Source organism: Chiloscyllium plagiosum, unplaced genomic scaffold, assembly GCF_037043375.1.
Source record: "Chiloscyllium plagiosum isolate Xiang-an unplaced genomic scaffold, Cpla_swu_hap1 HiC_scaffold_26, whole genome shotgun sequence".
Taxonomy (NCBI): Eukaryota; Metazoa; Chordata; class Chondrichthyes; order Orectolobiformes; family Hemiscylliidae; genus Chiloscyllium; species Chiloscyllium plagiosum.
The window spans coordinates 43672404-43693647 of NW_028270164.1; the positions used below are offsets into that span (position 1 = coordinate 43672404).

Genomic DNA, 21244 nt, shown 5'->3' on the forward strand with positions numbered 1-21244 from the left:
AACACTGTGACTCAACCTGCTCAAAAGCAAACACCGAGAATTCCCTTACCTCCTCCCGCCACATCCACAAGCTCCTTTAAATTTTACGTAAGCATTAATAACGGCTGTCCCTCGAGACCCAGCTGCCCAACGCGCCCAATTATTTACACCGATTAGTAAAAAAATACATTTTATATCTATCAAGTCCGATTGTAAAAAAAATAATCAAACTCAGATATTTCTTCTAATTATTCGAGAATTTATTTCAGTCAGGCAGCTATCGCAGGCTCCAATATTCAGGACCCTCGGCGAAGGAGGAAGAGGCTTTGAGTGCGCATGCTTGGTCTTTTCCTGCTTCAGCCCTATTATTAGAGTTCAAGGTATGTAAGGAAGGACTGTCCAAATCCTTAAATATCTTTAACATCCCGCTGGGATGAACCTTCAAAATCTCAATAATGCTTCAAACGCGTCATCTGCATTTATTCACTCACTCATTTCTACAACTTCATGAGTACTTATTGAATAGTTTATACGTTATTTCCCAGCTGCTGCTGTGGTGGTGATGATATAGAGAGGTTAGGCCTCCGGCTCTGTTAATTGACTGAATAAAAGTTACAGGAAGTTGTGTAGTTTTAAAGACGTCTGTTTTGAACAGTTATCGTTAGTATTGAGTTAATGTTTTATGTAAGCTTTCTGGTTTCATGCGGGGAAAGTGACCCTCTTGTACCGCTGTTTCAAAGATGAGTTCCTGTAATAGGTTGTTGAGCCTAATATTAACAATAAGCATTGGAAATGCACTGAAGTAAAAAAGAAAATACGCGATTTGGAGGAACTTTACTGGTTTCATACCTGGATGTGCGGACTGTCTATTGAGGAACTTTGAACAGGCTGAAATTGTTTCAACTAGAATTCAAAAGAGAAAAGGGTGATTTGATTCAAGTCTATAGATTCTTATGATCTTGACAAGGTGGAAATAAAAAGGGCGGGTGATTCCAGAAAGAGGGGACAGTGTTTTTAAAATTAGGGTAATTTTTTAAAAAACAAGTGAGGGGCTTGTTTTTCTCTCTGGAGTGTGTGGCATTGGAATATTCTGCCTCGGGAAGTAGGAGTCATTGAATATTTTTAAGTGAAGGTGGATTGATCAGTCATGTCTTACAGGTACTTGTTAAAGAAAAATTAAAGTAGATGGAATTTGGAACACATCGGCTGTGATCTTATTGATTGGTAATGCAGGATTTGAAGGGATGGCTGACTTGTTTCTAATTTGTCTGCTTGGAGCCATATTCTGAAGTTGCCTCTTGAGTAGTTGGTTAAGGGTGCTATTTGAAAGATGGGTTGTATTTTATCTTCAGATGCAACTAATTTAAAAAAAAAAGACCAGAACAATCTATTTTGATTAATTTACTTTGTTTCAGCCTCATTATGAAAGCTTTGGTTTGAAAGCAGTTTCATCATCAGTATAGTTTGTAACTCTAATCTGATAGCCTCAGGACTGGCCCTTTGGAGCAGAGAAGCTACCAAATCGTGGGAGGTATTGTATCCAATACAGAAACCAGGTTCCTGGTCTGTGTGGTCCCCTTACAAAGAGAAGACCAGAAATGTGACATAACACTCGTGTTTCTGACTGCCTTTGCTGCTGACATTCCTGCAGAGATTGAGGTACTGAAGAAAGACAACTTTGCAGAGGCACTTCACAATACCATCACCTTATTGAAAGTGATGGGGGAGCAAATCTTAACTAGGACACTGATACTGTGAATCTGGTTTGTAACCAACAATGGTTTTATCTATACCTAGCAGTAAAGCTCCTGTTACTGTTTAATTTTCTTAAAATAAGCTTCAAAATTGTACTGTAGACAATGAGGTGGAGGTTGTTTCAAACAGGAGGTAGTCTGTGTGCCAGGCCACACGTGCTGCCAATGTAGGGTATGTCTGCGAAGGGAGCTACAATCTACAATAAACTCCTGCATTGTACTTAACCAAACGCATAATGTAAATGTTTTAGTGAATATAGACCTATATTAGGCTTAATATTGGCAGTGATTCACTAATATTAGATTATGACCAAACTAGTTTCTGTGGATTTCCAACATTGAAGACCACTCTTCTGTTGTATTTCAGATGCTGATGCCCAAGAAGAATCGTATTGCTATCTATGAGCTCCTCTTCAAGGAGGGAGTAATGGTGGCTAAGAAGGATGTGCATATGCCAAAACATCCAGAATTGGCAGACAAAAATGTCCCTAACTTGCACGTAATGAAAGCCATGCAGGTATCGTATTTAAACAGCAACGATTTATAAAAAGTCCATAAATTTCCAAGGAGCTTTGTGAAGAGTTTATGAAACAAGTTTGACACTGACTCTATTAGAAATGCTAAGGCGGATGGCCAAAAGCTTACTCAAAAAGATAGGTTTAAAGGTGAATCTTAAAAGGAGGAAAGTGAGGCAGTATTGGGTAAATGGAAGATATTTCAGAGCTTGGGGTCTTGGTAGCTGAATGCATAGTTACTAGTAGTGGAAAGATTTAACATTGTTAGTATTCAGAGAGTCCAGTGATCTCAAAATGCTCTAAAGGTGGAGAGGGATAATGTCAATCATTGCAAAGGATAGGCCTTATATTTTTGCAAACAGTTTCAGTTAGAAGTGCAAAGGGGTGATCTAGTTCTACTTCCAGAGAACCACGATATCATTGATGCCAGTCTTCAGCCAATTCAGTTCACTTTTCATGATATTAAGAAATAGCTGAAAGCACTGGCCTTTACAAAGGCTTTGGGTTCTGACAATATGACTAAGGATTTGTGCTCAAAAAACAACTGCACCTTTAGATTGGCTGTTCCAGTAAAGGGTTTAAAATTGTAATGCTGGAATAGCACAACCGGTCAGGCAGCATCCGAGGAGTAGGAGTTGACGTTTCGAGCATGTGCTGTTCATCAGGATTGCGGGAGAGGCCCAAAGGGATGAGAGCTAAATGGGAGAGGGTGGGGCTGGGGCAACCTAGCTGGTAATGCGATAGGTGGGGGGTAATGGTGATAGGTCGAAGAGGAGGGTGGAGCAGATAGGTGGGAAGGGAGATGGCCAGGCAGGGCAGTTCAAGAGGATGGTGCTGAGTGAGAGGGTTGGATCTGGGATAAGGTGGGGCAGGTAAATGAGGAAATTGGTGAAATCAACATGGATCCCATGTGGTTAGAGGGACTCAGTGTTGGCTAGAATTTGGTGGTGGGGGAGCCTCAGGAGTTGCATGTCTTTGGCGGAGTGAGAGGCGATGTTGAAATGTTTAGCCACAGGGCGGTGGAGTTGTTTAGTGCGTGTCCCAGAGACTTTTTCTGAAACATTCCACAAGTTGGCGTCCTCTCTCCCGAATGTGGAGACCACATCGAGGGCAATGGATGCAGTAGATAACGTGTGGAAGTACAGGTAAATCTCTGTCAGATGTGGAAGAAGTGAAGGGGGAGGTATGGGTGGAGGTTTTGCATCTTTTGCAGTAGTAGCGGAGGGTGGATTAGTGGGGGGTTGTGGACCTAACAAGGGAGTCAGGGAGGAAATTGTCTTTGTGGAAAGCAGATAGGGTTGGGGAAGGAAATATATCTCTGGTGGTGGGGTCTGTTTGTAGATGACAGAAATGCTGGAGGATGAAGCGTTGTATCTGGAGGTTGGTGGGGTGGAAGGTGATACTGAGGCTCTGAGCTTGTGATTGGAGGGGTGAGGTTCAAGGACGGAGATGTGGGCAGCAGAGGAGATAAGCTGGAGGACATTGTTGACCATGTGGGAGAGGAAATTGCAGTCCCTGAAAAAGGAAACCATCTGGGATGTTCTGTGGTGAAATTGGTTCTTCTGGGAGCAGATGTGGCAGAGGCAGAGGAATTTGGAGTAAGGGATAGCATTTTTGCAGGAGGCAGTGTGGAATGAGGTGCAGTCGAGGTAGCTGTGGCAGTCGTTGGGTTTATGTATGTGACATGTTGAGTAGGTTGCCGGAAATGGAAATGGAGATGGAGAGGTCCAGGAAGGAGAGGGAGTGTCTGAGATGGTCCAAGTGGACTTGAGGTCAGGGTGGAAGGTGTTCGTGAAGTTGATGAACTGTTCACCCTCCTCTTAGAAGCAAGAGGTGGCACTGATTCAGTCATCGATGTAGCGGAGGAAAAGATGGGGGGTAGTGCCATTGTAGCGGAGGAAGATGGACTGTTCCATGTACCCAACAAAGAGGCAAGCATAGCAGGTGCCCAATGCTACCCCTTTGATCTGAAGGAAGTGGGAGGATTTGAAGGAGAAATTGTTCAGGGTGAGGACCAGTTCACTCAATTGAATGTGTGTGTCAGTGGAAAGGTACTGGTTAGGTTGGTGCGAGGAAGAAACGGAGGGTTTGTAGGCCTTTGTCACAGCAGATGGATGTCCATGGTGAAGATGAGGTGTTGGGGGCCGGGGAAACGAAAGTCACGGAGGAGGTGGAGGGTGTGGGTGGTGTACCGAATGTAGAGATAAGTTTGGTATAGCAGGAGCAGGCTGAGATGATGGGTTGACTGGGTTTGTGAATTTGGGAATAAGATAGAACCGGGTGGTGTGGGATTTCTGGACTGAGGATGGGGGCTGTTGGTGGGCGACCCCCCCTGAGGTGTTCAGGTTGTGGGTGGTTAGCAAGATGATAGTTTGGTGATGTGAGGTGAGTTTGTGGTCGAGGGGCCATTTGGAGGAGGTGACTGCGAGTTAGCGTCTGGCTTCAGCAATGGAGTGTTGATGGGCCAAACAACTCTTTCTCTCCCCCCCCCCCCCCCCCCCCCCCCCCCACCCCCAAAGCTTCGTCTGCTGTGAGGTTGGGGTTAGAGCAGAGGACACCTTCCCTTGCAATCACAAGATGTGCAAAACCTGCGCCAACACCTCCCCCTCACCTCTATCCAAGGCCCCATAGGATCCTTCCACATCCAACAGAGCTTTACCTGTACTTCCAGACACATCATTTACTGTGTCCATTGCTCTCAATGTGGTAGTGTCTACATTGGTGAGACTGGATGTCAACTTTTGGAATGTTTCAGAGAACCTCTCTGGGGCTAACTCACTAAACAACTCCAATGCCCTGTGGCCGAACATATCAGCACCCCTTCCCACACCACTAAGGACATGCAAGTCCTAGGGCTGCTTCACCGCCAAACTCTAGCAACCCGACGCCTGGAGGAAGAATATCTCATCTTCTGCTTTGGGACCCTCTAACTACATCGGATCAATGTTGATTTCACCAGTTTCCTCATTTACCCTGCCCCATCTTAGCCCAGATCCAACCCTCTAACTCAGCACCGCCCTCTTAAACTGTCCTGCCTGTCCATCTTCTTTCCCACTTATTGGCTCCACCCTCTGACCTATCGCCATCAACCCCCACCTTCATCTACCTATCACATTCCCAGCTACCTTCCACCCACCCCCAACCAAACCCCCCGCCACCAGCCACACTCCCGTTTATCTCTCAGCCTCCTTGGCCCCCCCATTCCTGATGAAGAGCTCAGGTTCAAAATGTTGACTGTCCTGCTCCTTGGATGGTGCTTGACTGGCTTTGTTTTTCCAGCACCACACTCTTCGACTCTGATCTCCAGAATCTGCACTCCTCACTTTCTCCCTGTTCCAGTAAAGGGACAAATCTGACATCTATCTGGAAGTGTGTAAAATTGCCTGGGTAGGGTTGGTCCACAAATGACGTCCCAGCCAATTATCACCCCCTCCACTGACACCCTCATTTGCCTGGCAGAACTGGTCCTCACCCTCGACAGTTTTTCATTTGATTCCTCCCACTTCCTACAAACCAAAGGGGTAGCCATGGGCCCAAGCTGCCTCTTTGTAAGATACCTGGAACAGTCCCTCTTCTGCAACTACGCTGGCATCATCCCTCACCTCTTTCTCCCCTATGTTGATGATTGCATCAGTGCTCTCTTGTGCTCCTGCGAGGAGCTTGAGTAGTTCACCAACTCCTTCCATCGTGCCCTCAGATTCACCTGCACCATTTCTGATACCTCCCTCCCCTTCCTGGACCCCTCCGTCTCTGGAAACCGACTCACCCCTGATATCTTTTCACACCCACTGACTCCTCACAACTATCTCAACTACACTTCCACTCACCCACCCGCCTGCAAAAATGCTATCCCATACTCCCAATTCCTCTGCCTCTGCCACATCTGCTTCCAGGGCATCCCAGATATCAACCTACTTCAGCGATCATAGTTTCCCCTCAGTAATTAAGGATGCCCTCAAATCCCCTCCCCCAACACCAATGAGGATAGAGTCCCCTTAGTTCTCACATACAATCCCACCAACCTCTGAATCCAATGCATCATTGTCTGACACTTTTGCCACTTACCTTTTTGGTGGTGGGATCTGATTGTATTTCCTTCCTCATCCCATCCGCTTTCCACAGGGACTGGTCACTCTGCAAATTCTTTGTCAACTCTATACTCACCAACTTCTCCATCACACCCAGTACCTTTCCTTGCAACCACAAGAGTGCAATATCTGTCCTCGCACCACTTCCCTTCTCAGCTCTGTCCGAGGCCCTAAACAATCCTTCCAGATCCAACAGAGATTCGTGTCATTTAACCTCATCTGTTGAATCTGTTACTTCCAATGTGGTCTTCTATATATTGGGGAGACCAAACACAAGTACATAGTCCAGTTCGCTGAGCATCTGTGCCAACTCAACTTTGTGGTTACCATCCACTTTAATTCCCCCTCCCACTCCCCTGACAACATGTCCTTGACTGTCAGAGTGAGGCCAAACAAAACCTGGAGGAACAACACCTTATTTCACCAGGAACGTTTAGAGCCCAGTAGCCTCAACATTGACTTCCCCAGCTTCAAAGTCACTCCTCCCCCAGCCTAATCCCATGTCTGGCTCTCCCACCTCCCTGATCTGTTTTAAGATGACCATTTTCCTACTCGCCTATCCACTCCACCCTTCCCACTGACCAATCATAGTAACCCCTGACCTGCATCCACCTCATCATCCCACCCACCCTTCCCCCAGCCCCATTCCCCTCCGTCCACATACAGAGGAACCATGGTTATCCAAACAACACAGCCTGGGAGTATTTTGTCAGATAATCGAATGCTGGCTGGGACAGTTTAGCCAAGCATCGAGACCTTGCGATCCTGTCGGATAATCCAAAATTTGGATAATCGCATGCCGGATAATTGAGATTCCTCTGTACTTTTGGGCTCCCTTCTCCTTCTCAGCCCTGATGGGTTTCACCCCGAAACGTTGACCTTCTGCTCCTTGGATGCTGTCTGATCTGCTGTGCACTTGTAGCTTCACATCTTTTGCCTCTGATTTCCAGCATCTGCAGTTCCTACTGTCTCCCAATTATCACTCCTCCCTCCTGTTAAACCGCAGCAAAGAGGTGGAAGGTATGGTTGACAAGTGCCAGTTACACAGCAAAAACCTGCTCACTAGTTCTGAATTTGGATTCCACCAGGGTCATTCAACTCCTGACATCATTTTAACCTTAATCCAAACATTAACAAAAGAGCTGAATTTATGAAGTGAGGTATGATTGATTTCCCCTTGACATCAATGGAACATTTGACCAAGTGAAACGGAGGGACCCTTGCTAAATTGAAGTCAACAGGATTTTTGGGAGGGTTAAGGTTTGGAGTCGGATGCACAAAGGAAGGCGATCGTGGCTATAGAAGGTTGTACCTCAAAGACCCTGGACATGGTTGTAGGCATTCTTCAAGGTGGTATTTTAAGACCAATCATTTTCGGCTGCCTCATCCTCCGGTCAGAAGCAGGGATATTTATGGATTGTGCAGTATTCAATGCAATTTACACCTGTTAAAATAACTGAACCAGTGTGTATCCATATATGCAGCTAGAGCTGGACTACCAGATTTTGACTAACAAATTGCAAGAGGGCATAGATTTAGGGTGAAAGAAGAAAGATATAAAAGAGACCTAAGGGGCAACGTTTTCATGCAGAGAGTGGTGCGTGTGTGGAATGGGCTGCCAGAGGAAGTGGTGGAGGCTGGTACTATTGCAACATTTAAAAAGCATCTGGATGGGTATATGAATAGGGAGGGTTTGGAGGGATATGGGCCAGGTGGGACTAGATTGGGTTGTAAATCTGGTTAGCTTGAATGAGTTGGTCTGAAGGGTCTGTTTCCGCGCTGTACGTTTCTATGACTCCAAGTGACATTTGTGCCACACAAGTGCCAGATGATGACCATCTCCAACATGAGAACGTTTAACCATTTCCCATTTTTCAGTGGCATTACGGTTGCTGAATCCTTCAGTGTAAGCATCTTGGGGATTACTGTTCATCAGCAGCAACTAGGCCAGCCACATAAATACTGTAGCTGCAAGTACAGGTCAGGCTATTAATTCTGTTGTATTAACACATCACCTTGCTTCCAAGAGCCAATAGATCATCTGGAAGGCCAAGGTAATTGTAGTGTGGCTCTGGCAACCCTGAAGAAGCTCAAGCTATCCAGGGTGAAAGAGTCTGCTTGATAGCTATTTCAACCATTGACTTGAACGTTCTCTCCCTCCACTAGTATTGCATGGAGACAGCAGTGTATACCATACACAGTGTACTGGAGCAAAGTATTAAGCCTTCTTTGGCAATATGTTCCAAACCCATCACCCCTAACATTTAGGTGGATTAGACAGCATGGGAACATCGCCATCTGCAAGTTTTCTTCCCAGCCACAAACCATTCCCTGACTTGGAACTGTATTGCTATTCTTCCAATGTCACTAAATTGAAATCTTAGAACTCTCCCAACAGGACTGTGGACTTAACTGCACCAGATAGATGGCAATGGTTCGTCACCACCTTTTCAAGGGCACTTCAGACTGGGCAACAAGTCTTGGTTTTTCCAGTGATGTCCCAGATCCTTTGAGAGAATGAAAAACTTCGTAAATCTAGAGTCCAGAAAAGCCTGTTGCAAAGCAGTTCATTGCACAGTATGGATCAGTAAACCTGAGGGCTATAGTGATAAAAGAAAACATGTTTTTTGATATGAGAACATAAGGATAGGTACCTGCTCTAGCCTGAAGGCTGCACATCTGTCTCAAGAAATTGCTTTACTCCAGTTAGTAGTTCAGAATCTTGTATATTGTAGTTTAAACATGGAGGTTTCAATTTGAATGATAAGTTGTATATATCAGATATACTAAAAACAACCTGACAGTTAAATTGTTTCTTTTTAATCTGCAGTCTTTGAAATCTCGTGGTTATGTAAAGGAGCAGTTTGCTTGGCGACACTTCTACTGGTATTTGACAAACGAGGGCATTCAGTACTTGCGTGACTATCTTCACCTTCCTCCTGAAATTGTTCCTGCTACTCTACGTCGCCAGACTCGTCCTGAGACTGCCAGGCCAAGGCCTAAAAGTAATATACTTTCTGGAGAATTAATCCTGCAGTTGTTAACATTAGACAAGCTTGACAAAAGCCCAAGATTATATAAATATTTAAATACAGCATTATTTTATTAGCTTTTTTTTTCTTGCTATTTCATTTATATGTGCCTAACATTAACCTGCTACTTTGAAAAATAAATGTTCAAAATGGCTCTGGAATCTGAGCCACCGAATCGTAGAATCATCCAGCATGGAAGCATTTGTTTCTGGCCATGCTGTCTTGTCAGGTCATTTTACCTTGAGATTGAATGGGGCTCACTGCAAAGATAATGTACTGGGAAAAAGAAAATGGAATAAAATGGGTGTGGCTAAGCCTTAGGATTACAGACTTAGAGGCTGCAACAACTAAGATCTGTAAGTTTTTTTTTAATGCTTTGTTATAGCAAGATTGATGTATAGTAATTAGTAATGCCCATTTTCTGCATTATATCATGCCTTGCTTTCCAGCTGAAAAGGCAAGAGTTACACGTGCAGAAATCGGGGAGGCACAATGGCTCGTGGTTAGCACTGCTGCCTCACAGCACCATGGACCTAGGTTTGCGTCCAATCGTGCAGACTCCACACAGGCATTCTTGTGTCTGCACAGGTTTCCTCCGGGTGTTCCAGTTTCTTCCCACAGACCAAAGATATGCAAGTTAGATGAATTGGCTATGCTAAATTGCCCATAGTGTCCATGGATGTGTAGGCTAGATGAACTAGCTATGGGAAATGCAGGGTTACAGGATTGAGGTGGATTGATACTCTTTGGAGGGTCAGTGTGGACTCAATGGATAAATGATCTGCTTTCCACACTATAGGGATTCTGTGCAACAAGATTCCTATATAAATTACTGAAAACTGGTTTTTCAGTGTTGCTGTGGTGTATTCATCCATAACAAGTATGTTGTCATTACATATGTAGAAATGGTTATGAATTATATTTTTAACTTGCATTTGTCCAGAATGGCCGAGTTTTAATTTTAATGCCCACTCCTGTACACTGAGGAGAGGGCAAATTCTATCCCCAGAATTTGGTGCTCAGGTTAATTTTAAAACTGAGATTAGTAGGTGAGGGTATCAAGGTGCCTAGATGACATTGTGCTGGAATAAACTTGAGGGGCTGAATAGCCTACTCTCATAATGCCTCAGTACTTGGAATAATTGGGAAGTTTTATGCAATGTTGCTGTCTGTTCTGGTGGTACTAGCCTGATGTCTGCACAGCTCTGTTCTTGAGTTACAATTCTGGAAACTCATTGAGCTTTGACGGGAGAATGATGCATTATAAGTACAGAAATAGTACAGCTCATCCCTTGATTATATATTTAACTCTTCTACTGCTTCTCCGCAAGCAGAGAAGTTGTGCTTCTCCACTTCATCCACATCAAAGCAGCCAGTTCAGAAAATTGGTGAAAATCAATTAATGGAGCTTTAGGCTATTCTAGTTATGGAATGTATATTGTGCATGAAATATGTTATCAAACGACTTGAACTTTATTGTGATCAAGTATTTAGCAATTGAAATTTTGTATTTCAAACATTTTAAAATTCTTTGATCACTTAGGTGAGACTGTGATTGGCAGTACATAGTGCTCACTTTATTTTGCCAATGTTTCATCCTTAAGTTGTGACCCAATTTGGTGGTGGTATCACCAAACTTACTTTTCTATCTGATTCATTGGCCAGTCTGTTTGTCAAGCAAATCTTTACCTGTGAGGTTGCTGCATTTCAAACCAATTTAGCGTACATTGGTATTTTGCACATTTCTTACACCGTGCCCTGCTACAGTTTTTAACCTTTAAATGCAGTAAAAAGCAACTTGGGTGCTGTAATTTTAGAATCCAATTTAGACCAAGATTCTTAAGGTGTGAATCAAGACTTTGTGGAGTCTGACACCTTGAATCACTTGTGGTTCAAGGTGCCTCTTGAACCTTCACCGCAAATACGGTCATTGAGCTGTACAGCATGCAGCAGATCCTTGGGTCCAACTCGTCCATGCTGACTAGATATTCTAAATTAATCTAGTCCCATTTAATCCATATCCCCCTCAATCCTTCCTGTTCACATAACCATGCTTTTTAAATATTGTAATTGCACCAGCCTCCACCACATTCTCTGGTAGCTCATTCTGTACAAGCATTACCTTCCGCATGAAAACGTTGCCTCTTGGGTCCATTTTAACTCTTTCCCCTTTCACCTTAAACTGTGCCCTCTAGTTTTGGACTCCCCTACCCTGGAGAAAAGACCTTGGCTATTCAGCCTATCCATGTCCCTCATGATTTTATAACTGCCTGTAAGGTCACCTGTCTGTCTCTGACATTCCAGGGAAAACAGCCCTAGCCTGTTCAAGCCTCTCCCTATAGCTCAAATCCTCCAACCCTGGCGACATCCTTGTAAATGTTTCAAGTTTCACAATATTTTTTCGATAGGGACACCAAAATTGAACACAGTATTCCAAAATTGGCCTAAGCAATGTCCTGTACAGCCTCAATGTGATCTCCCAACTCCCATACTCCGTGCACTGACCAATAAAGGCAAGCACAGCAAATGCTGTCTTCACTATCCTGTTTCTCCTGGGACTCCACTTTCAAAGAACTATGAACCTGCATTCCAAGGTCTCTTTATTCAGCAACACTCCCCAGGACCATACCACTAAGTGTATAAGTCCTGCCCTTATTTGCCTTTTCAAAATGCAGCACCTCACATTTATCTAAATTAAACTCCAAGTGCCACCCATTGGCCCATCTGATTGAGATCCCATTGTACGCTGAGGTAATTATCTTCACTGTCCACAACACCAGCTCAATGAGTTTCCAGCACCGATCCTTGTGGCACAGGCCTCCAGTCTGAAAAGCAACCCTCGACCACCACCCTCTGTCTTCTACCTTTAAGTCAGTTCAGTATCCAAATGGCTAGTTCTTCCTGTATTGCATGTGATCTAACCTTGTTTAGATTTACCATGTGGAGCCTTGTTGAACATCTTACTGAAGTCGGTATAGATCACGTCCACCATTCTGTCATCGTCAATGCACTTTGTTACTATTTCAAAAGACTTAAATCAAGTTAGTGAGCTACAACATGAGACAAAAAAAAGCCCAGTAAAAGCCATGCATATTAAGAAACTATTTTTCATCCTTCTCCTAATATCATAGACTTCTAAAATTAGATTGCATTTATTAAAGTCCTGATATTTACATTTAAAATTGTTACCAAGGCGCACTCACATCAAGCTATAATGTAAATGAGTTTCATGTTTGTTATAGTGTGTTCCTGGAAGAATGGCAAAATTCAAATAATATCATTCAAATGGGCGGCACGGTGGCACAGTGGTTAGCACTGCTGCCTCACAGCGCCAGAGACCCGGGTTCAATTCCCGCCTCAGGCGACTGACTGTGTGGAGTTTGCACATTCTCCCCGTGTCTGCGTGGGTTTCCTCCGGGTGCTCCGGTTTCCTCCCACAGTCCAAAGATGTGCAGGGTCAGGTGAATTGGCCATGCTAAATTGTCCGTAGTGTTAGGTAAGGGGTAAATGTAGGGGTATGGGTGGGTTTCGCTTCGGCGGGTCGGTGTGGACTTGTTGGGCTGAATGGCCTGTTTCCACACTGTAATCTAATCTAAATCTAATCTATCAGTTACCTACCCTCCTTGTGGTGGTTAGGTAGAATTTGCTGCAAAAAACTTTATACATTTGGGACAATAAAACTATTGCACCACTGGCCCAATTACAATGCATTAGCTTTGTTGTTAGTTGGCCTCCAGTTAAGATCTACTATGGGGTTCAGCTGTTACTATAATAACATCAATCTTGGCTGAATGGTTACACTCGAGTTGTGTTCATGGATTTGGGTTCCATACTATCGACCTTAGCTTGTAATTAATGCTGGCATTTATTGAGAGATGCTGCACTATTATTTAGATGGTGCTTAACTTTTGGAATAAGAACAAGACTTAAAGAAACAAATATTATCTTGGCATTTTGGTCAACCAACCAATGCCAGTAAAATAGATAATCTTGTCATTTCTTTGCTGTTTGTGATTTTGCTTGGTATACGAGGGTATTAACCCACATTACAAACATTTGCAGTGTTTCTCAAGCACTCTTTCTCATGTTCTGATGTTTAAAGTGGTGTATAAATTGAAGTCCATTTTAATCTTTTGCCCTTCAGATATAGTGTGTTAACATTCTGGAATATTTGCAGGTCTGGGTGAGGACCGTCCATCTCGTCTTCGTGGTGAAGCTGACAGAGACACTTACAGGCGGGCTGCTCCCCGTAAGTATTGATCATCAGCCATTGAGTTGTATGGATGATATCTAACTTGATGCAATCTAGTTTTTGTGTTTTCTGATTCCAGGTTTATAATTTATCAATAGTGGAACAATTGGACACAGTTCAAAGAAACTTAACTTGTACACAAGTATGTAAGTTAGCTCGCTGAGCTGGAAGATTTATTTTCAGGCGTTTCGTCACCGTACTAGATAACATCATCAGGGAGAGTCTCTGCGCTTCAAAGAAGACTCTCACTGATGTTACATAGTATGGTGACGAAATGTTTAAAAACAAATCCTCCAGCTCAGCAAGGTAACTTGCATACTTATCATCAACCTGAGCTACAAATCTTCTCAAAAACCGCTTACACATGAGCTCCCCCCCCCGCCTCCAGAACCCGAAAAGGCTTTCCCTTTTTGTATCCAAAGTGGAACTTGAGGAACTGTGTACATTGTTTAAAACAAAAAGCAGCTAGCCATACCGGAAGATGGCTGATCTTTTTGAGTTGTTTGTTTGCGTTTAACTGATTAGTTTGAGAAATAATAGATTTAGCCCAGATAATGTATTTGCTTCGCTTTATAAAGAATTCTTGAACTTTCCTTGCACACTTTTGCTATGTGGGCCCAAATTCAAACCTTCTAAATATTTTTGTTGGGTTTTATAAATTTTCTTGGAGTGGAAACAAGGACTTGGGTATCTAATTTATTTAATGAAAGCAAACTTACCTCAAGCTGGAAATCTCAAATGAACTAAATACGTACTGGAGAAACTCAGCAGGTCTGGCAGCATCTGGGGAGAGAGAAACACAGTTAACATTCTGACTGATATATTCTTCAGAGTCTATGTTTCGGATATAAGCCCTTCATCAGGAATGTTGGGGTAGGGGGAAGGGGGCTGAGAGATAAATAGGAGGGGCAAAGGTAGCTAGGAATATGACCGGTGGATACAGGTGCAGGGGTGATTATGATAGGGTGGAGCAGATAGGTGAGAAGCAAGATGGCTGGTTCAGGAGGGCATGCCAAGTTGAAGGGTTGGATCCAGGATGAGGTGGGGGAGGTGAGATTTGGAAACTGTTAAAGTCAACATTGATGCCATGTGGTTGACGGGTCCCAAGGCGGAAAATGAGGCGTTCTTCCTCCAGTTGTCAGATGGCTTGGATTTGGTGGTGGAGGCGGCCCAGGACTTGTATGTCCTTGGTGGAGTGTGAGGGTGAGTTGAAGTAATCGGCCACGGGGCGATGGGGTTGATTGGTATGTGTCCCCGCGATGTTTTCTGAAACATTCCGCAAGTTGACGTCCTGTCTTCCCAGTGTAGAAGAGACCAAATCGAAAGTAATGGCACAGTAGATGAGGTGCCGGATGTGAAAACATCCTTTCGGGCCATGGATGGAGATGAGGGGGCGGTGTGGGTATTGGTTTTACACCCCTTTTGGCGGCAAGGGAAGCTGCTGGGTGTGGAGAGTGAACGTGTGGGGGCGCATGGACCTAGCGAGGGAGTCGCGGAGGGAATGGTCTCTGCGGAACGCAGATAGGGGTGGGGAGGGAATGTATATATCTGGTGGGGTCTGATTTATAGGTGGCGGAAACGACGGAGGATGATGTGCTGAATCCAGAGATTAGTGAGGTGGGAGGTGAGGACAAGGGGGTTGTTGCAGTTAGAGGGGTGAAATTCAAGGGCAGGAGTGCGAGAATTGGAGGAGATGCACTGGAGGGAATTGTTATTCACGTGGGAGGCCAAATTGTAGCCCTTGAGCTAGGTGGCCATCTGGAATGACCTGGAATGGAATTGCTCCTTCTGGGCAGATTTCAGTAGCCGAGTGCATTAACTTCAATAGGGAGATGTTGGATGGGTGTAAACTCAGAAGTTGGAGAACAGAACTCGTGCTCTGAAGTTCTGAAAATCTGTATCAGAAGAATATCTGTATCGGAAGACTGAAGAGTGCCCAAATGAAACTGGGGTGGTGGTTCTAGTTTGCATTGAGCTTCATTGAAACACTGCAGCAGACCCAGAATGGAAATGTTCATGTGGGAGCAATGTGGTTAATTGACATAGGAAGCAACTGGAAGGTCGAGTCATTCTTATGGACAAAGTGGACATGTTCTGCAAAGTGGTCATCCAGTCTGAATTTAATTGTAAGTTTTCTCATCTGTTCGTGCAAATGAAAGTTCCTGAACTGTCATTTTGGGCTTTATCTGAGACCTCATTGGATTTTAAATGCATATCTGTGTGTGCACCGTCGTATTTCATGTATTATACCTTAGAATTATTTTTCTCACCTTGCCTCATGGTAACTTTTGCACTGAGGTATGATTCATAGACAGTGGCCTAATGGGAATTTAATGCCAGCATTTGAATGGGGGTGAATTTGAACCTTATTATTCTTTGTGGCTAAGCAATAACATGCTGAATGGGATCTTTACTCATCAAGATGATGGGAAGTTCTGTATATCAATCCATTACACCAGTTGTGGAGAACTATTTGAGTGAAGCCAGACACACACTTGTATTAACACATGTCGTTCCAATTGAATTACTATCGGCAGTTAAGAAGTAGATTAGCAATGGTACAAGTGGATTCCAGTAGCTGAGTGAATTAAACTTCAATGCCTTATATCACTATTTGATGATTTAGCCCATTAATCTTATTTTACCTTACAGTATCTAATCTGCAGACTTTCTGCATGAAACCTATCTTTCCCCATGTCTCTTGATGCCTTCAGTTAGCGAGAACCAACAGTTTTAAAATGAACAATTGTTCCAAAATCAATTCTAAATTTTTAGGATTCCAAACTTCTCCATAGCATGTAGAAATGTGTCTTGATTTAACTGCTGAAATGTCTATAAAAATCTTTCAAGTTAAAATGCATTTGCAGAAAAGGAAAACCATTCTGCTTCTACAGTCAAACCTTAGATGTCTCCTTTTATTCAATTGATGCCCCTTGGCTTGTGGTCAGATTGTCTTGTGTTCACTGCCTTTAGAATATGAATACATTCCATGTAAGATGCCTGGATATGCACCCGAAGCCTTATAAATGGAAATGGAATTAGGCTGGGTTGGTTGTTTTTCAGCCAGTGCAAACATGATGGGCAGAGTGGCCCTTTTGTGCTTTAGATTTTCTACATTTTCTAAATCCTCTAACTATTTGAAAAGGATAAATGTAAGTGGCAGTGTTTTCTTGTGGATCTTAAGTGTTTTCAATCAGCTCCTTGCCTGATCTGGTGTTTTCTAGGGGTTGAGGGGTGTTGTTTATTTATCTTCAGATTTGGCTGGATGTTGCTTACATCTTTGCTGGCATTGGCAGAATGTTGTCTTTGGCAAGGAGTGAAATTTTGTAGTCTTGATACAAATGCTGCTTTATGGCTTTCCTGTTTCCTGAAGAAATGAATCTGTTTCATTTTCATACCATTGTCAAGGTTGGCTGTAGTCTGTCTTCCTCCACCTATTGTAGATATCGCAGAGGCCAGGTTTATTGTTCTTTTCAATTTTTATTGATAGAGATGGAGTTTGTTGGAGTGTTAAAATTTTGCTTGGTCCTTTCTGGCCATTAATCTGAAGTCTGGCTTTGAATATGGTTATGGCTATATTCTGTATATTTTGTGCAACTGTGAATTATTTGCAATGTATTGGGAAATGTTGACCCAAACTTGTGTGTTCTGTTAGTGTGATTTTCTATATTGAACATTAAGTCACAAAGATTTTCTATATTGAACATTAAGTCACAAAAGGAGCACCCTTTGAAGTCCCATGATTGTTAACGAACTTCCCTCCATTAAGTAGTAGCTCACTTGAAAAGTGGACCTTTTCAGCAAGTTACCAGGCGGACTGGGCAGGGTACCCAACAAAGACCTAAAGTTTGTTGATAATCAAAAGAATACCTGCCCTTTGTTTAAATAGTAACTTCAGGAACATGCAGAGAATTTGGGTCCGCTTCTTTATTTTAAATCAACTCTATCCACTCTGTCTTCCACTCACTTGGGTCAGCACATTGCCCTGAATCATCAGGCTCCAGCTCGGTTTCTGGGTCAGATTTATTTCAGAAACTGTGTCGAGTTACTGTCAGCACAGGGTATAGGGACTGTTGATTTAAAACTGGTGAATGCTATCCATTTGAGAACTGGGTTTGATGTTTGTAATGGATGCTTTGATCTATGCCAGTAGGAAAGTGTTATAAAGACCTTGATTGTTTTTACAGTTGGTGCAGACAAAAAGGCTGAAGCTGGCGCTGGTGCAGCTACAGAATTCCAGTTTGTAAGTATTGTCTTTTTTCTAAAAGTGGGATGCACAGTAATTTGAAATTTGATCCAGTGGCTGAAGAAAGTGAAAAGATTTTGTCCAGTTCCAAAGCAATGAATAAGTGAAGTTTGTATACAAAGTCCATTGTATAAAGTCCTGAGCTGGAAGGTCTTCCTAGTTCCAAACTTCCAGCTCAGCATACAAAGTCCAATGGACTGTCCATTGTAATGTTGTTAGTTATAGAGCCTTCGAGATGTATAGCACAAAAACAGACCCTACGATCCAACTCGTCCATGCCAATCAGACAACCTAAATGAATCTCGTTCTATTTGCCAGCATTTGACTCATGTCCCTCTCCATCCCGTATTCCCAATTCCTCCGCCTCCGTCATATCTGCTCCCAGGAGGACCAGTTCCACCACAGAACACACCAGATGGCCTCCTTCTTTAGAGACCGCAGTTTCCCTTCCCACGTGGTTAAAGATGCCCTCCAATGCATCTCGTCCACATCCGCACCTCCGCCTTCAGACCCCACCCCTCCAACCGTAACAAGGACAGAACGCCCCTGGGCTCACCTTCCACCCTACCAACCTTCACACAAACCAAATCATCCGCCGACATTTCCGCCACCTCCAAAAAGACCCCACCACCAGGGATATATTTCCCTCCCCACCCCTTTCTGCCTTCCGCAAAGACCGTTCCCTCTGTGACTACCTGGTCAGGTCCACGCCCCCCTACAACCCACCCTCCCATCCTGGCACCTTGCCCTGCTACCGCAGGAACTGTAAAACCTGCGCCCACACCTCCTCCATCCAAGGCCCTAAAGGAGCCTTCCACATCCATCAAAGTTTTACCTGCACATCCACTAATATCATTTATTGTATCCGTTGCTCCCGATGCGGTCTCCTCTACATTGGGGAGACTGGGCGCCTCCTAGCAGCGCTTTAGGGAACATCTCCGGGACACCCGCACCAATCAACCACACCGCCCCGTGGCCCAACATTTCAACTCCCCGTCCCACTCTGCCGAGGACATGGAGGTCCTGGACCTCCTTCACCGCCGCTCCCTCACCACCAGACGCCTGGAGAAGAACACCTCATCTTCCGCCTCGGAACACTTCAACCCCAGGGCATCAATGTGGACTTCAACAGTTTCCTCATTTCCCCTTCCCCCACCTCACCCTAGTTCCAAACGTTCAGCTCAGCACTGTCCCCATGACTTGTCTGGTCTTGTCCTACCTGCCTATCTACTTTTCCACCTATCCACTCCACCCTCTCCTCCCTGACCTATCACCTTCATCCCCTCCCCCACTCACCTATTGTACTCTATGCTACTTTCTCCCCACCCCCACCCTCCTCTGGCTTATCTCTCCACGCTTCAGGCTCTCTGCCTTTATTCCTGATGAAGGGCTTTTGCCCGAAACGTCGATTTCGCTGCTCCTCGGATGCTGCCTGAACTGCTGTGCTCTTCCAGCACCACTAAATCCAGAATCTGGTTTCCAGCATCTGCAGTCATTGTTTTTACCTTCCTATTCATATCCTATCCAGATGCTTTTTGAATGTTGTAATTGTGCCAGCCTCCTCCGCTTCCTCCGGCAGCTCAATCCATACATATACCGCCCTCTGCGTGGCAAAATTGCACCATAGGTCCTTTTTATATGTTTCCCCTCTGACCTTAAACCTATGCCCTCTAGTTTTGGACTCTCCGATCTTGGGAAAAGACTTTGTCTATTCATCCTATAAGATCATGTGTCCCCCATGATCTTATAAACCTGTATAAGGTAATCTTTCCATCTCTGACAGTCCAAGGAAAATAGCCCCAGCCTGTTCAGTCTCTCCCTGTAGCTCAAGCCCTCCAACCCTGCCAACATCCTTGTAAATCTTTTCCGAACCTTTTCACATTTCACAACATCTTGCATTTGTATTTTTTGCGCTGTTAAAAATAAACTACATACTTCAAGTTGCACTTTAAAATCATTTTGATTAATTGGAAGTGCAAAATTATTCTGTCCCTTGTATCGGATAGAATATTTTTATTATTCTTTCATAGCATTTGCCATGGGATTAGCTCAGAACTGGGGACATTATTTCAAAATTAGCGTTCACCCTTTCAGGATTGAGATTTTTTTTGTTTTGAGGATTGTGTGACTTTAGAATATGTGCTGAAGAAGGCAGTGCCATGAATATTTTTAAGACCGGTGGATTGATTCTTGCTAGAGGAATCCAGTGTTATCAGAGGTAGATGGGTAAATGGGTTTCAAAGCAAACTGATCAGACATGATCTTAGTGAATGGCAGAGCAGGCTTGGGGAGGCCGAGTGGCTGCTGCTCTTGTTTGTATGCTTGTGCATCCAATAACAGTATTACTAATCCACCTACTCCCCATAAAATCTGTTGCTTACAAGTAAACTATATTGTTCCTGTACAGGTAGGAGTTAGCAAGTAATGTAGTTTTGTTTGATACTTTGCGAACACATCAAGTGAATCATGTCTTAGTGTTTTCTTAAGCTTTACTCATGAGATGTTTCAGATATTCACAAATTGATAACTGTCCCATTTGTTTTACAGAGAGGTGGATTTGGCCGTGGTCGTGGACAACCCCAATAAATGTGTACAATTTGCTGTGTAAAATAAAGACAATTGAAAAACATAATTATGGAATCAGGGTAATCATTCATCCTACTCAAATATTTCCACTTAATTTAAGCAAAGTTGTTATTTTCTTGGTGAGGGTAAAAACAATTGAATACTGTTATTCCAGCTAGAAGGATAAAGACAGCAGGCACTTGGGAACTCTACCACATCCACAGAACAGGCCATATTTCCCATGTTCCTTCATTGTCACTGAGTCAATCCTGAAGCATTAGAAAGGAGACATGGCTATAAAACAACAGATTAGTCTTTTGTTACATCAGATTGCTTGGTTAAATCTGAAATAATGTCTGGAAATAAAAGTCAAATATAGATTGGAACAATGGCATGTGAAATGAATAGGAATATGTAATGAAAGATAGAAAGCAAAGGTTGCATGGTAAAAGGGGGAACGTCTTTTCCCTGGAAAAGGTGAGAATGGATATTTCATTAGATTTGCTATTGGGAATTACCACTCCTACTGTATAGGCACAATCTGACCTTCTGGATTAGAGTGGTGCTGGAAAAGCACAGCAGTTCAGGCAGCATCCGAGGTGCAGGAAAATCGACGTTTTGGACAAAAGCCCTTCATCAGGAATAGGCTTTTCCTGATTAAGGGCTTTTGCCCGAAACATCGATTTTCCTGCTCCTCGGATGCTGCCTGAACTGCTGTGCTTTTCCAGCACCACTCTAATCCAGAATCTGGTTTCCAGCATCTGCAGTCATTGTTTTTACAATCTGACCTTGAATACTATTTGCCTTTAAACA

General features: G+C 43.7%; 1 protein-coding gene across 1 annotated transcript; it reads left to right on the forward strand.

The window, feature by feature from the left end:
* Positions 1–293: 293 nt before the first annotated feature.
* Positions 294–20498, forward strand: rps10 (ribosomal protein S10). The gene is made up of 6 exons (XM_043716954.2): positions 294–359; positions 2101–2250; positions 9167–9341; positions 13546–13617; positions 17808–17863; positions 20414–20498. The coding sequence occupies exons 2-6, from the start codon at positions 2101–2103 to the stop codon at positions 20450–20452; spliced, it is 492 nt and encodes a 163-aa protein (XP_043572889.1). The 5' UTR covers positions 294–359; the 3' UTR covers positions 20453–20498.
* The last annotated feature ends 746 nt before the right edge of the window (positions 20499–21244 follow it).

Coding starts and splice junctions, on each gene's coding strand:
- rps10 (XM_043716954.2), top strand. CDS start 2,101: ATGCTGATGCCCAAGAAGAATCGTATTGCTATCTATGAGCTCCTCTTC. Junction 2,251..9,166: donor ACGTAATGAAAGCCATGCAG/GTATCGTATTTA, acceptor TTTAATCTGCAG/TCTTTGAAATCTCGTGGTTA. Junction 9,342..13,545: donor TGCCAGGCCAAGGCCTAAAA/GTAATATACTTT, acceptor GAATATTTGCAG/GTCTGGGTGAGGACCGTCCA.